Source organism: Alligator mississippiensis, chromosome 1 (assembly GCF_030867095.1).
Source record: "Alligator mississippiensis isolate rAllMis1 chromosome 1, rAllMis1, whole genome shotgun sequence".
NCBI classification, from domain to species: domain Eukaryota; kingdom Metazoa; phylum Chordata; order Crocodylia; family Alligatoridae; genus Alligator; species Alligator mississippiensis.
Window position 1 is genome coordinate 188,565,933 of NC_081824.1, and position 17,500 is coordinate 188,583,432.

The window sequence follows — 17,500 nt, forward strand, 5'->3', positions numbered from 1 at the left end:
GCACATGATTCCTCTAAACAAACTCTCCTATCCCTGCTGTTTGTTAAGTAAATATTGATCAAGGAGAGACATATCTCCTGACAGCAGTGGCACAAGCTGGGGACTTGTACTGCAGACAGGGTGGACTTAAATGGATAAGTTTAGATGCTTTAGTAACACCACATAGCAATTACTAGATAAAATGACAAGAAGCAAGATACTAAATTCTCCCTTTCCCCTTCCATGAGTAGTAGTGTGACTTGTCTCCCATGTACACTGACTTTCCATATTGGAAAGAAAAGTTACCTGCTCCCAAACACATTGTTAAACAAGGATTAGTACAGCTTTTGTACAGGCAACATGATAACACTACTTCTTTTCTTTACCACAGACACTCTCCGTAATAAACATGGAGTCAACTCTTCTCCTCCCCCATCAGGACCAAGAAGAAGGAGGGGAGAGATCCTCCCTGGGTTAAGCACCTTTACTTCAGTTGATAACTTACACCAGCTGAAGAGGATATGCAGATACCTGTCCTGTACATGGGGGGAGAAGGAATGTAGTCATAATTTCTGAAGCACCTCCCACTGTTCTTATTCAGGGGAAGTAATACTTTACTCCCTGGCTATTCACATGGATTTTAATGGGACAAAGCACTTTTCAGCCTGTAGGAGGTTGGCAGAATCGGGCTCTGTTGCACATATGCACACCCCCAGTTGGATTAACAGCAGCAATTCTAGTTAGGTGTAAGAAACTGTTAGTAAAATCAACAGGAGATCATTCATGACTGAAGTTTCACTAACATTTCAATGACAGTTAATACGGATCTCCATTTGATAAACTGCTGAAAGCTCAGCTACAGTCAGAGTAGATTAATGTGGTTCTGGGATCCGATTTTTTAAAACCTTCTGCAGATATTAAAGGTAGGAAGCCTTTCAGCTAAACTGGAGGAAGCCTTAAGGTGTTTTACCTCAAAGGAAAAAGATCGGAGACTTAACCTTTCAGATCTCGTTCCCGTGTTTAGAAGTCCTACGACCAATACAACAGTTCTAATATTGCACCAGTGTCAGACAACTGCTTGGCTGTACCACATACAAATCTGAAGATTCTTCAGACAGGGACAGCTGGGCTATGCTTGAAACCTTTTCTCATACTATTGCTAATCTGTGTTAAACTTCAGCTCCATTTCTATGATTAGACTAGCCATACTGTACCTACAGATTTTGCCTCTGGTCTGGCCAAAGTGTTGTGCTGGAGCCTGATAGTGTGTTGTTGTATTACTAATGTTCCAAGAGTAAACACACTTGTAGGAAACAGCTACAGTTCAAGGCTACACTTTAAAAAAATAAACGTTTCATCAGCCTTAGCAAAAGAACAAATGGCAAAAACACACTGTATCATATTTTACAAAGCATCAAAAGAACAATGTCCCGTTGAGTGAAATTCAGTAGCATTCTGTAAACATTAATTTAAGGAAATCAATAGGCTCTGTGAGCTAACGCCATATTGCAAGATAAACTGGCTGGAGAGCTACTTTGTCAAACAGATTTTAGTTTTCTCGGCTAGATAAAGACGGTTTCAAAATGGGGTAACGTGTTGCAACCAAGGTTTGAAAACTATGTGGCCTTCAAACAGTCTGCTTGTTCCTACTACAAAGCTGGATAAACATACTTTAAAAATGATAAGATTGGGTCAGGATTGATTTTACTTTCAAATTTTATATAAAGTAAATTCTTGGTGATTTAAAAAAAAAAAATTCTCATTGCAAGCAGAAAACAGTAAGTGCAGCACTGACAGCTTAAGATGTCAGTCTGCCAGGAGAGGTTGAATTATCCAGACAGCATTTTTTTTCTTTGCAATTGGAGGACTTTATGGATTTAAAAAATCTTTATTCATGTCGACCTGATGGGCAACAAGTCGTCTTGCCAAATAGAAAAGCCAAAATCTCTAGTGGACTTGGGATCAGAGGTCTTCAGCTGGTGAAGGCTGCTCACGTTGCAGAGTACAAGGTCATGTTAATGGGAGGTAAACAGGTTGAAGGCAGTGCTGGGAAGGCTGGATAACTCTTTTAGCTGGATGATCTATATAATGGCAGTGGTGAGGGACTCCACAGGGAGCCTCTTAACCTAAAGATAAGGTGTAAACAGTATCTATTATGGCAAATGGTAGAGAACCTCTCCAGGATGAAGAGTAAGCTGATGCCAGGGGAGCACTCTGAGTATTCATAGTTCCAAGTTAAACAGCTTTTTAAGTGTCCACATATCAATCTCTACAAGCATAGGTGTAGTAGCAACAGAAGATGATTCAGTGGAAATTGCCCCTCTGAGGAAACATAATAAAAATGAGGCACACACAAAAGTCTCTACAGTGAAGTAAGGGTGAGGATCTGACTTAAATAGACAGCAGCAGTGAGTAAAGGGTGTGATGTAGTGCCACAACACTCCCTTCCTGCCTTGGATGAAAACACAGAGAGGAAGAAAAGTACTTAGAAGACTCCATGCAGGCCATTCAACCGGGCTCCTCAAGCTTCCTCTTGCAGAGGAAGGGAACCTGAACAAAAGAGGTTGTAGGGTAAGTGGCATTCTTAATGTGTATCCCTGGAGAAATGGTATGCCACTTGGGGATGGAAAGCAAACTCTTACACAGTGCTACCCATCCCACTGCCTCACCCCCCAGCACTACACAGCAGACAAGACTACACACTTCAGTTTGCAGTGAGCAGCCACAGACTACTAGAGTCTTTAGAGCCCTTATGTTTGTAGATGAAACCTGCAAAAGCACCTCCATTTGGAAATGGTGCCTGGTGCCTGCTTGACTGTTCATCCTCCAGATCTCCCTGGGATGCTGATACTTGTATTTGTTATACCAGATAAACATAAGTGTGTTGCTTATACAATGCCCTTTCTTCACTCACCTGGTTTGCCTCCCTGTTGTCTTTCACCCCATACTAAAGCTGCAAGCTCTCTGAGGCAGGGGTGGGGTTTTTTTTGTATCCCTGTATATGGGCCAGTACTAATAACTGTGAACCAGAATACTTGGCCTTTTGCAGAAGTTTCTGAATGAAAACAGGTTCGCCTTACTGAAGTATTTGTAGCTTCATTGTATCCTCAGCACAAGCTCAGTCCATGTGCATAGCTGGACTTGCAGAGGGAACCTTTAGTGGGAGCTGCTGAGTGGTGGTATGGAGGTGACTGATCCCACCTTTCTGAATGAACAGTGACAGAGTATGCCCCCTTCAGTTTCAGGGACAGGAGCTGGTCACTCTTGCATAATTCATAGCTGTGAAGTATAGATTTGTGTCACTTGCAAATTAATGCTGCTTGCAGCAGTACAACCTTGCAGTCAGTTCCCTTCGTTTGCCAGGGCAGCATGTGCAGTGCTTAGCTTTTGCCCTGACTCCTCCTACATTTCGTCCGAACATCCCTCAACCCAATTTTTTTCTGAAGCATGGTGAACTGCTGCGTGGGACCGTCTTTGTGCTGCGAGTTGGTGTGGCAGCATACCAAGCAGGAGGCTTTGGCTTATGCACAGAATTTGGAGGCAGGTTTTGGAGTAAGTTGCTATACTTTTTGGCGCGAAAGCCAGGGCAGCATATGGCCCAATGTTCTCAGTTTAAGTCCGACACTTAACATTATTTAACAGTTTCTGTGTTAGGTGCTTTATAAGGTAAAGGAAATTAACAATTTTAGCTAATTAGATCACTCAATTGGCTGAACATTCTGGACATCTCTTAGAAAAAAAATAGGCTGGCATGGACAATGGAAAGGCTAATGCCTCTTCCATTATCACTTATGAGGAGAGGGAGAGAGTTGGAAAGGATGCTTTTATTTAAAAAATACAAATTAAAAATATTTAAACTACTGGATATTTCAGAACATACAACTTTCCCCAGGCGTCGCCTTTTCATAGAGCAGGGTGCAGCTTTGCACCCTGATATGCACATGCAAACCTCAGGAACTTCAGGGGAGAAGGAAAAGGGTATCATACAACACCACTGAGTTCAGTCTCTTTGTCTCCCTCAAATTGGCTCCTGCAGCACTTTCGACATAAGTGTTACTGTACATCCCTGCAGTACATCCCTACAGTTTGGAAATGCATTGACTTATTAGTGTCCAAAAAGAAAAAGGATGGACTGGAACCACAGTGCTCCCATAATGCTAGTGCTGAGGGGCTCCCTAATAGTCAGTGCTAGTAGTAAAAAAAAAAACACTGGCCACCCAGGACTTTTCCACAGAAGTACCTAATTCATCCTTCACCTCATGGAATATTAATTCAAAGCTAGCATCACAGTGATTTCAGTGTGGTCAGCCACCCCACCATGGTGATCCTCACGTTGGCATCACAAGGGCTCTAGCACTTCAGCTGAGCTGGAGGGGCAGAATTAGCAATGTGGTGCTAATGCTAGTGATTAGTGCACCAGCTGCTGTTACCAAGAGGTGAGGAGTGCTAGCCCTGCTTCTGCCAAGGTTGCACGGGTTTGGAAAAGAAAAATTACGGAAACACTTGAGGTTTTATTTTTTGGGTTTTTTTACTTCTGCTGAATATAGTTCTTTCACCCTCCCCCCTGCAAACTACAAGCAAAATGCCAAACAAACCCTTAGTATATGCAGCTAAAATATTTTTCAAAACATAATTAAAAGGTGTTTGACCAAAGCAAAGATCAAGCCTCTCTCTTCTGGTAAAGGTGCTGGGGCACTCACCCTGTGCTGCAGTGCTATTAATCCTTTCTCTCCCATCATAGCTAAGAAGCAGGGGAAAGAACAGCCTTTCTATCTTAGGGAAAGGAATTGACAGAGGGGGTGATAACATCAGGGAAGCAAAAGTGGTGGTGCAGTGAAAATGGATACTGCCCATTACATTAGATTTAATCACTTACATTTAAATGAAGCTTTTTCACATAGAAGGATTCCAAAGTACTTTACAAGCTCCATAGAGGGATACAGTATGCACAGTGCACAGATATTAAAGTGATAGGTACATTTCATGCATCTTGGATTAGTGGATGGATGGACAGAGCATTAATTCTACACCTTTTTTTCTAACTAGGACTCTTCTGAGATCTGGGACCCAAATATTGTGAGCCCCTTACACCAATCCTACATGGAAAACTCATGACACATAGGTTTACTTTACCTACCACTAAAATGCAACTGCACCATTGTTTTATACCATCAATGTTATTATCATCACAACAGAACTATAATTGTACAAAAGGGATTTTAGTTCACAATGAAATCATGTGGCTTGAAATTCAGCTTCCTCTTAAAAATCATTTAATTTTCAGATGACAAGTTTTATTCAGGAGATTTTTTTTGTCCTATTACTGGATTAGAACTGCATGAGGAGCAGGAATTTATAAGGAAAACTCTAATATCTCCAGATTCACTGCATTGTCAATGGCAGTTATTGTATAGCAAAATCACTAATGGATTCCTACAGTTTAATATAGTTCCTATATTTTGTAGTTTAATGGTTTCATATATATATATGTGTGTGTGTGTGTGTGTGTGTGTATATGTGTATATATGTGTGTGTGTGTGTGTATACACATATACACATACATACATGCATAAATACACACACATGAAATGGGAGTAGATGCCTGCCTCTTAACTGCAGGCTACATTATATACCATGCTGCACACAGGTAACCACACCCTAGAAGTCCAAATCAAAGGCTGACCACCCAATTCCAGCTCCCTTAGAAGAACTGCAGAGCTGTTGATTCTAGGAGTAAGAGAGTACATCTCAGTGTTGGGACAGAAAGGTCAGGAAGCATGGCATGGCTACTGCTGAACATGCACCTCTTTCACCAATAGCAAGCCTCTACATAAATTACTTCCAGGCACAAGGGAACTGTGAATGATGAGAGCTGGTCATTAGAATATGAGCACACCATGAAAGTGTTTTTGCAGCATGTACAATATGTGCACCTGTTTGCAGGGACCAAAACTTGGTCCTGTGAATGGAACTTTAACCCATTAGGTGAAATAACCAAGCAGTGAAAAAAGGTTTATATCTACCTGAATACAACACACAAAACCTTATTATAGATATTGCTTCCAGTGGCCAGGAGAAAATGTCTGTCATCTCTCTTATTTGGTCTATCAAGGAATTAAAATCTAGGACTGGAAAAGCTCCAACTGGTAGAAATGCCCCTGCCCATCTCAGCGTATGGGAAGGAATTGGAGGAGATGGTGTTTAATTAGACTGGCAGGAGAATGACCACTTTTTGGAGTCCTGTCTGCATGAAGGCCCTCCTTCCCCCACACTCCTCTTTTCCTTCCCAAAATGAATGTTGTATTCATCCCTCTGTCTGGGCTGGGACAGTGAAGCAGATCTGTCTCCCCATCCCACCAAGTAATCAACTGGGGAAAGGGAAGGAGATGAAAAAGCTGACTTATTCCAGACAGTCCCCCATATCTAACTATTATTTTCCCTGCATGTTTAAGCATTCTAAGACACACAGCATCCATTTTAGCTGTGCAAGCTGCCCTACTCACACTGCCCTGGAGGTGGTGTAATTACAAAAGCTGCATTTCCAGGGCCTGTGGAAGTAATTTTCTCCCTGCAAGCAAAACTGGCAGTGTGCTCCCTTCCAGCACAAAAGCTAAAAGAGGATATTTGAAAATTAATAAATAACAGAGGAGGGAGTAAAAACATTGCAACTTGTGTCTGGTATCTAGTATACATAAGAAGCTTCAAAAGTCCAGCCTCCCAGATAAATCCTAGCACCAGAGTCAGGAGAGATGGTTGAGCTCAGTCGGACTGTGAAGTGACAGGTGGGCTTAAGTCTTGAAAGACTGAGCCCCTCTCATCTATCTCTACATTCCCCCTTGTGGGAGACAGTAGAAGGATATGGTAAGGGCTGAACAGGAAATTTGAGTAGCAAGAGCCATTTGACCTCCCACCTGTCAACTAATGCCTGGTAGTTAAAGGCATTACTATCAGAAAGCCCTTTTGATATTAAAAGGAAGGGATATCTGATATTAAATTTAATACAGTTAAGGCCTACTGCTTTAAAATTATTCATATGCTTATGCCATCATTCTTCTGAAAGCCCTAGGCAATGCAGAGGTTTGCTTACTAATAAATATCACCTTGAGCATGCCACCCTGGGCCTTTACTCTCTATACTGGCTTTTTATTAAATACAGAAAACACTTCCAGATCACACCTTGGATATGTACCTCCATCAGTGAATATCACTTCCTACCTACCTGAGAGACCATACTTTCTCATGACATCTCTGTCAACCCATAGGGGGAGTTCAGGAAGTGAACCTTTTTTAAATGAGTTAGGCCCAGGTTATGAAACTTACTGCTACAACAGATAAGAATAACCATGGGCTTCAGAACTGAAGAATCATCTCTTTAATGTTGTTTTCCCTCAGTAAGCTCTTTCCACTGTTCCTCTGCCTCTCTCACACCCATTGATAGAATTCTTCTCATATAGCCTGGGAAGAAAAACATATATTGTTCTTTCTATTATTAAATGTTTGACAGGTCCTCAAGTACTCTCTAGTTACAGGGTCCATGTCAGTATCTCAGCAGATCTGGTACTCCAGCTAAAGACTCTAGTTGCTAAGTAAGCTTTGTATTGCTTTTCTTAATCTTTCCGCTTAATGTGACAATGTTTATTGTATCAATGTGATATGGCTTCTTGACTACATAGTTTTAAGACTATTATATCATATAGTGGCCAACTGCCTGGGATATTCATGGATGTCCTTTACAACATTGGTGACGCATAGGGGGTGCCCGTGGGTGCACGTGCATCCCGAGAGAAGTGCCAGCAGCACTTCTGGGTTGCCGCCAGTGGCGATCAGCCACTGGTGCCCCCCCAGTATTAGGAGGCACCGGTCGCCCATGCTTTACAAACAGTTTTACCCAGCAGTTTCCCCCTGGCCTAATAATACTGGACCTAGAGACTTGTGGTGACCTGATAAATAGACATCATTGTGCCCATTTATATTTGAAATAAATTCCCTTCATAATTTCAACCTATGATCACACAACAGTGAAGTACAGATAAACCTACAATGCTATCACTTTACACCCCAATTATGTATGTGGCATCTATCTACTTGTTAACGGAACAGGGGAAGACAACAAAAGTGTCAGAGTTCTGTTAACAGAGTTTACAGCAATGTTGTAAACTCTCATAATTTTGAAACGTTATGGCAGTTAATTTCTGCATGGGATTAGTTGTTATCTTTCAAATATACCACTGTGCCATTCAAAAGATGGGGAAGACACCTTGAAATATGATCCACTTGGGGAAAATCATTCAAAGCCTTGCATGGCAGAATGGGGAGGGTGATGTCAGTCACATAAGTTCTAACAATCAAAGAAGTTTATGAAGTTATAACTTCATGCATCTCAGTTAAAATATTGCACCAGGAATGTTATTTTTTTTTTGTGGGAGGGATTATAAAACACATCATCAAACAACAGGTAAGAGACTCCAAATCCAGGCCTATATTTAATTTATATTTAATTCAGGATTGCCAGAGTATTTTACAAATCGTAATTAAAAAAAACCCCCAATCAAACCACTCTGGGCTTATACAAGGCATGTTCAGCTCTTCAGCTAGTAAAAAATCACTGACATGGGGGCCAACTTGCATCAGCTAAGGATCTGGCTCCAAATTTCAGTTTTATAATATTCAGTTACCCTTCCTTCCCTGAATAAGTATTTATAACTGAGTAACTACCCTCCTCCTCTGACCCCCCTCTCCCTGCACTGCCCTGGATTAGAAATATCACTAGCCCTTCTGCTAGAATGTTTTATATACACTTCATATACATTTTAGGAAATAAAATGTTTTTCTCACTTTCTGTAAACACAAAATGTAGAACATTCCAAGTGCTTTAATATTATAATGTGGTAGGAGCACACTATGTATTCAAGAATCCTCATGCAGTTACACAATGATTGAAAGGATTTTTTTTTCGTTTACAATTCAATCCTGCTTTCAGAAAGTTCTGAATAAAATCAGGCAATATGCAGTATCAAAAAAGTAGTGGGAAAAGTAAATCTAGACCTATAAAGCAATTAATCCATAGATTTCTTTTTTTCAAAATGCAAGTTTTTGAATATCCTAGTCACTGTGACTGCCTAGTTTAAGTAGCTCTCTATTTGCAGGGATAAATGAAAAAGCAAGGTTGTGAGAGACAAGATTTGATGAAAAAGGGTTAAGCCTCACCTTGTTTTTTGCTGCGTATCTAGGATGATTTGGGAGAAATAAGGACATCTGGAAATCAGTTTTACATAGAAAAACAGAAAGCACGGAAGAACCAGGAAGATGAATAAAGGCTCATCATAGACACAAAAGAACAGAGCAAAAAGAAGCTTGGATTTGGGCATTCTTGTCTGGCAAGGAGGCAGGCAGTAAGGCTAATGAAGCATTTGCGATATGGGACGTATGCCAGCGTAACAAAGAAGATGTGCATCAGCTCTGCAGATGTGCCAAAGCCCCCAGAGCAAAATAATGACATAATCACCATCAGTGTCACAGACCAGACTGTACACAAGGTGACATGGGAGAGAATAAATAAGAGTCTTTAGAGGCCTATAGTACACACACGGGAAGAAATAGCCATTCCTCACTACTGCCACCACCCAAGAGAGTATGGAGATGTGGGGTATAATGTGTGCAGCTAGCAAAAGAAATCTTGAATTGTGCAAGACAAACACGCTATAAATTGGTGCTTTTCTCAACCTCCAGTTGATGTTTCAATTCCCCCTACCCCTTATTGAATGCAAAATGAAATGGCATTAGGAGTCTGAAGAGTTTGCCAAGTTTTGTTTTGTATGTGTGTGTGTGTGTTGGGAAGGGGGTGGGAGGGACTGAAGACAAAAAGGAAAAGTATCAGTAAATAATGTTAAAACTCCTTCAGCTATAACTAAGAATTCTCCCAAAGTGAAATGAAAAGCTCCAACAAGGATATTTTTGGTTTACTATTCTCTATGAACTAGGGAGGGGAAAAAGCAAAATATTTTACATGTTAAAAGACATGGCTACTCTTTATCAATCTGTAATAAAATGAGGCTTGGGGCAACTTGGTACTTAACATGTTATTCGCAGTGGGGAGTAAGCTGAAAAGCTTGGACTAGCCTTAAATCACCTCACAACAGCTCTTTCTGTGTAAGGTAGGTGTTTGTCTTAGTACGGCTGTCTGGCTTTGTGAGTTTTTTTAACCGGACTTTTGTCAATTTTTAAATGGAACATCTGTTTGTTAAAGGGAAGCAACACTGATAAGCAACCCATGGGCCCAATCTCACACTCGATTACTCGGGACAGTAGAATACTCAAGTATTCAATGCAGCTTCCCCTGTGAGTAAAGATCCTCAAGTGTATAGCTGATTGCAGGATCAGGCCCTAGAAGAGTAGCTGAGAAGAACAAAGCACTTGGCTTTATCAGTGTCCCTTTTCATTGCTTCTAATGAAAGATTCATAAGAATAACTTTAATTTTTTATGACCTTTTTGCATTACTATATGAGATGTGCCGACTTTATATGCAATTTCTTCTTAAATACAGGAAACCTGTTGCAAAACGACTTGCCTAATAACTTAATCAGTACAATAATTGATCTTGGTTGTTCAGCAGGTCTCCTGAACATGAAGGAAGTTCATAGAGCTTCAGAATATTTTTATTAGGTCATTCCTTTGATTTATATAGTCAGGTCTTTATGCAGAACATTGGTACAGGGGTTTGGGTATTTTTTTAAGCTAAAAAAAATGTATATCATCCTAATTTGCTAGCTAAATTGTTCAGCAGAAGAATGATTGTATTTGTGTCTTTTGGCTTCACCCTATTAATTGGAACAGTAACATCATGATTGTTAACAGACAGCCTTAATTTAACTATCATTTTTACATATCTGCTAAGTGTACCATATCTTTGTTTAGTTTATCATCAGGGAAAACAAGGACTCGTGTATATATAATTTTGCTCTCTTGTATATGAAGTTTAATAATTATGCCACAGAGGATTCTAAATTAATCACAGAAGGTGCAACAGTATTAATAATCTGTTTAGTAAACTCCAGTTTCTTTGCACTTCGACGTTATAAGCATTGTGGTAGTGTTTTAAATGGGCCCAGTGTTTGTTTCTGCTAAAGCCTTACACTGATACACAGTCCCCTTCTCTCCTCTCAGAAATCAATGCTTGTTTGGGGGGCTTGATTAAAGCTGACAGAAGGAGCAAATTTTTCATTTGCTTCCCAAAATTTCACCAGTTTGCCATAATTCAAAATAATTTAAAAATCTTTCATTCAAGTTAAAACTATGTTTTAAATTAGCTAAGCAGCCCTGTGCAATTTAGATGAAATAAACATGCCAGTCTGAAAAGACTGTTAGAACTTTTTCAGCCATTTAATCCATACATGGCTGAATACAAAGATATGTTCCACAGAAAGCTACAACCACCACCAGCAGCTGTTAGAAGAGAGCTTGCTCTCTGCTCCTATTGATAACCCTTTGTGGAATGAAGAAAAAGAGCTGAGGGAAGGAGAACTGAATGTCAGACAATAGACATCACTACACACACTGTCTCTGAACTTTCCTCATCTCTGAAGGACAATTAATTATGAAGGCCTTTGGGGTAGGTCGAAGCAAGGGAAAACCTACTGCTGGCCCAGCACTCCAGCCGCTATCTCTGTGTTTGTTAAATGGTTGTGCCTGTTGGGGAACCAGAGTAGCAGCCACCAAAATAGCCAATAGATCATTTAGGGAAAAAAGAGCAAAAGATTTTTTTTATGTGTCTGTCCTTGTATAATTCTATTCTCACTGTGAAATCATCCATACACAAAACACAAGGACAATTTTTTTTAGAAGAGCCACAGGGTAGGTTACAGTCAGAAACGGCCTCTCAGTGGTGTGTTAAAAAGGATGGTCTTTTCACCAAATCATTTCACAGAGGCAAAACAGACAAACACAAAGAGTTGAGACTTTTTCTCCTACATTAAATAGAGTAACTGATAAGGTCAGACATATGATACCTAAAGACATGAATCTGTGAACTCTTGAAGTCAAAGGACTTCTCTGTGCAAAGGAACAATCTTTCAAAGGAAATAGATCATAGAACTCCACTGAATCCCCTTTAAACTTTATGAAGCAGGAGGAGAAAAAGCTCTAAGTAGGGAAGCTTGACAGAAGAGCCTTGAACTATTTTCTGAAGGAAAGATGAGACCCTCCCTAGGCTGCCACAAAACATCTTTTTTTTTCTAAAGGCTCTTCTGAACTTTGATATGTGCCAAGACACCGCTATTGAAAGCTGTATAATTATGTGCTATAGCCACTGTAGAAAATGCTTTGTTCACCTCAACAAAGAACAATAAGCAAAGTAAAGTGACATTACACTGTATCTTTTTCTTTAAGAATGTTGAGAAAGGTCACGGTACATTATAACTAATAAAGCTGTTGAGTAAGGAGGTTTAAAGTTGATCTTGCTGTGCTTAAATGTAACCCAATGACAAAAAGGCAAAGGGAACTAAAAATGTAATGACATTAAAAAAATAGATCATAAATCAATGTGCCAAGTTCGTTATAGTGATGAACACCTTGAATCCAAGGGAGATAAATATAAAAATGAAGTGTAGTTGTGGGTTTTCTGCCTGTGATTTTCTCTCTACCACCTTCAATCCGTAGTCTGCAATTCAACTAAACAAGATACTGATTAATGAGCAGCAACTAAAGACTATATGCAGTGCTTGTGCATTGTGTAGGTACCATGAGTTTTGTAACTTCATTTATGAGTTAATTTAATCTCTTGTGAAATTCATAAGAAAAGTATAATAATGTATTAAAAAGAATCTCGAGGCTTGGTTTTTTTCTTTCTTTTTTGATGGTTTTAACAAAAAGTCAAAGAGCATTAGTGAAATACTTCAGGAGGTTAGTATCTCTAAGGCAACTCGAGGAAGAAAACCTCCTCAGTACACACTCCAATTTTTCTTTAAAAGGATGGATGGTAATAAGTGTTTCTGACTTCGTGTGCTGTTCTCAAATTGCATAATAAGTTTTATATTGCTTTGCTGCAGAAATAAATCCTCTGAATTTTTCTTTAAGAATGTTTTGAAAAAATCATGCTGTGCTAGAAAGAGTAAAGGAATTGAAAGGAGGTTTAAAAGAGAATGGAAGTAAGAGGTAAAACAACAGGTAAAGTCTGTTGTCACTTGCTTCTTTAAACTCATTAGAAATGTACAGGCTGTTCCTAGGGAGCATTTTGCATAGATGAAACATGCAAAAGTGCAAGCCAGAAGTTTGTGAATTAAGGACCTGATTTATCTTCAGAGCACTCTATACTCCTGCTGTGCTAGTTGGGTTAAGAGGCTTTAAAGCAGATGTAAATCCTACTATACAGCCCCTATATACTGCAAGAGAACTGTGAAGTGGTCTTAGTATAAATAAAATTTAAAAAAAAATCAGGAACTAGGGTTTTTATTTATTTTTTGATGCACAGCAGTTGTGAGTTCAAGAAAAGTCATCTTGAGCAGCTAGTGAAGAATATAAACTCCTAAAATGAGAATATTACTTGCCACCATTTTCAAAGTCAAAATGAGGTTGTCTTAATTTTGAGGTCTTCTGTGGGAGACATTTTAAACAGACTTTATTGTCAGTATGGACAGTCAGCACTTTCTGAAGACATAACCCATTTAATGTGCATCCAGGTAGGCACCCATAAATGGAAGCACCCAAAAATCACTAGTCACTTTTGAAAAAATTGGCTACTGGCTTCTCTCTGAATTGTTCAGGTAATGCATACATTTATGTTATATTATTTCAATTTTTTTACACACTCCCATTAAGTTCAGTGGGATTAACTTGCAGTGTCTTATGGTAACCAATGGCTAAGACTTCCCCATGATCCTGGTCTTAATTAGGGTTTTCCCCACCTACACAACTTTTTTCCATGTAACATAATGTAAACCTCTTAAATTGTGTTCCTTTCAGATTTCATATAGTGCTTTTGTGAAAATAATAAAAGCTTAGCAAATGCTTCACCACTGTGGTCAATCAGGATAGCTCAGCCTGTGAAGCTGGGTGAATTTCTGTGAAACAACAGGCAAAAACATTTAATGCAATAGCTTGCTTTCTTGTTTGTTTGTTCAAAAAGCACAGGAGTGTTGAAGAGATAAGTAGGTGGAAGAGTAGCAACCAGAATATCTAAAGCAAAGAGTGAATCTACTGAGATTTCAGACTTGGGAAAGAGTCTCATAGCTCCCAAAGGGAATGAGAATGCAGAGCCCTAGGGAGGCTATAATATCTCCCGTTCATGGGAATAATGATAATTAAAAAATTACACGAGTGAATATGAAAGAAACAGGAGTGTGAGCCACAGAGTGGCTAACTTCTTTGGCCTATTTTGAATCAAATCATACTTCTTTTTTTTTTTTTTAATGAATGATTTTGTAACTTCCCTCGCCTGAGAACGCCCCGCTGTGCTTGTAACACTGAGCTTTGGTGAACTTAGAGGTACTAAATATGATGGGGAGGTATGTGATTTTGTTTTTAAATATGCTAGAAAAATTACTACAGATAACTGTATATGTATTTTATTTATTACACCTACTACTCAAATGCTATGGAAATACCATCTATAAGGTAGATATCAAGTTGCCCAGCAAGCTGTTATCTCTTTCTGTTCTTCTAGGACAGAACCTGTGACAGGGACGTTGTGTTTTAAAGAACAAGGATAAAATGCTTTTCATTTGTAGGGGAAAGAGCGGAAGAAAGCAACAAAACAGTCCTAAGTAAAACAAATATGAATTTTCCCACCTTTACTGAAGAAATCATTTTATTACTTTTCTCTACGACTGAATTTTTCCACACAGCTATACTTAATGCAGATTCTGTTTCAACTGCCCTTACAGGACAAAACAGAAATACAGAAACAAAATCATGTACCAAAAAGTCATATTCTGCTAGAGGTGTATTTGTCTCTGGCTCTGAGCCACAAGGCTACAATGGCAAAGCTTAAATGATAGGACGAGGAGCTTGTTAAGCATCTTACTTGACTTTGCTAAAAGGTATCAGTTCCACCACACTATGAAAGATATGTAGTATCAGAGTTTCCTGAGCAAATCTGTGGCACAGCCTGCAATGGACCAAATTTACATTTTAGCTTTATCACTCCTTCCTAATAGTCAATTTAAGGGTATTGAAGTATGTGCATGAATTTCACTCACTGGCAGATAAAGGAGCAGGGTTTAGGTAAAGCAGTATAGGTGATTTAAGCGAAACAGCACATCAGACCTTAATCACATTGGAAGATCAGCAAAGCAGCACTGAAGTATGAGAGGAAGGAACTTTGATGATGCTAAATATGGCAAATGCTCAGTTTGCTAAATCCCTCTGGATCTGATTTCAACATTACAGTACTTGACATTTTTGCTTTCCAGCTAATAAGGAGAGGGTGGACATTTATCAGGTAAGGTTATATGACTACACTAAAAACTGTACCTTACAGTTTAATTATCTGCTTATAGCTTGGTCTTCAGTGTGACAAACAAGATCTTAAGTCAAGAAATCAGGATGTAGGAAATCCTTAGTAGACTATATACTACTATCTTTTAATCTGTTGGAGATACACCAGGAAGAAAGATTTTGTGAAAAACAAGCTGCAAAACATACATAACAGGTTTTCCTTCTATGTTTTGGGAAAGGAACATATGAAAAGACTCTCAAGCCATCTCCTGCTTAATTATGAAGTCCCTTTCCTGAGATCTAGACTTTAAAACAAGAGATTTTAATCACTAGAAGTCTGCAGCATCAAAAATTGATGGTGCTACATTGATGATATACATATTCAAAACTACCTGAAAATATTTTATCTTGCTCTACATTTCTCAAAAAAGTTGTTTGTGTTCATTAAAGCAACTCATTTACATTAATTTTGTGCCAAAACTTGAGAATTTCAGAAAGTTGAAACTAAGCTATTGTAAAACAATACAACTTGCTGTGTTCTCCAGCATGATAATAAAAGTTTGAGAAATTGTACAAATATTATCAGAAGAAACTTAGTGACCCTTCATCTCACTGCTCCCATGTGCTTTTCCTTTCCTATGATTTTTGTTATTTGATTGTGCATTTTGAGGGGCAAATACTGTTTTTGTTATGAGCATGACATTGAATAGCGGCGGCTTCTAAATGCTACTAGAATACAAATAAAATAACCAGATGTCTGTTTCATATATAACCTTTGCTAAATCTTCCAAGGTACGTTCTCTTCTCCAGTCTTTCATGTGTAATCTCTTTCCTTCCACTTCCCTCCCCCGCTCCCACACACACAATGGATGGGAAAAGGCTCAAGAAAGACTTTGGTTAGGGACCTCTTTGTATTACTTGCAAAACTTAGTGCTTATATTATGGCAATAGATGGCAAGAAAAATGACCAAGATAGATTTTTGGCCAACTATGGATCCAAAGAAACACCTCTTTGAATATTAAATTGGGCCCACTGTGTTGTTGGGTTGCACTGCACAAAGCAAAAGGTCCAGGCAAAAAAGAAAAGACAGAAAGAAAGAGTGTGTTGCCATTCTACTTCACCAAGGAAAGGAATGCCCAGAATACCCTTTCTTATAGCCCTTCCGAACACATCATTATATCTGACTACCTCAACAATGTAAAACGCCGTCAGCATCACTGAGAAATACACTACAGTGGTATTGCAGAGGGTCAGCATGTTAATGATAATAATAGTCTGCTGAGCTACCAAGTTGGCCTGTAAACAAAAATCTTAATCAAAGCCACAAACCCATTACAACAGAAAACAGAGACCATTTACTTCTAACAATCACTGTATACAGATGTTTAACAACACAAATGCATTTCAGTTCTCTAAATCAGAGAAAATGACAGAGAGAGTGACTTTTTCATAATTTGGTCACATTGTTATGAGGCTTTTAAAAAAGGATGTGATGATCACTTCTTTCACTACAGTCCCCCTAAAGGAAACTTCAAGAAGTTGAAGCTTAGAAGCTTTTCAGAAATGAAACGAAAGCTTACTCTTTTGGCAGGTTCTGGCTAGACTGATGGACTGAACTAATGGAACCAAAGAGACTTGCTGGCTTTATTTTTAGATGTGGAATGGTACCCTTTACCATGATATGAGAAAAAATATATAGTACTTATAAGAAAATCAATCATCTAAATTATATGTAAAAAAGTAAATAAAGATTCATGCCTACCTCAAAATCATTTGCTTTATTGTAGTGCATGTTCAGAGCCCTGTATAGCTCACAGTCTCTGGTTATAGACAGCTCTTCAGTACTTGTGACCCCATCATTGATGGCTTGCCTTGCATACTTCTCCATCTGAATGTAGTAAAACTCACGGAAATTGCTGAACCACTTGATGAGCTGAGAGGTAATGCATCTGTTGAACTGTTAAATTTAAACAATGAGAAGGGTAAGAGCATTGACATATTCCTCTCCCCACCCCCAAAGAAAGCATTCTTTTCTCCCTTTTCTTCTACCATTTTTAAAACTCACGTTTCTAAGCTCCTAAGAAAGGGGG

General features: G+C 39.0%; 1 protein-coding gene across 1 annotated transcript in view; it reads right to left on the reverse strand.

Annotated features, from left to right (window-relative positions):
* Positions 1-17,500, reverse strand: part of PROX1 (prospero homeobox 1) — a 50,955-nt gene that overhangs the window by 10,810 nt on the left and 22,645 nt on the right. The window contains exon 4 of the mRNA XM_006273574.4: positions 17,173-17,367. Within this exon, the coding sequence (XP_006273636.1) occupies positions 17,173-17,367 (195 nt within the window). The remainder of the gene's footprint in view (positions 1-17,172; positions 17,368-17,500) is intronic.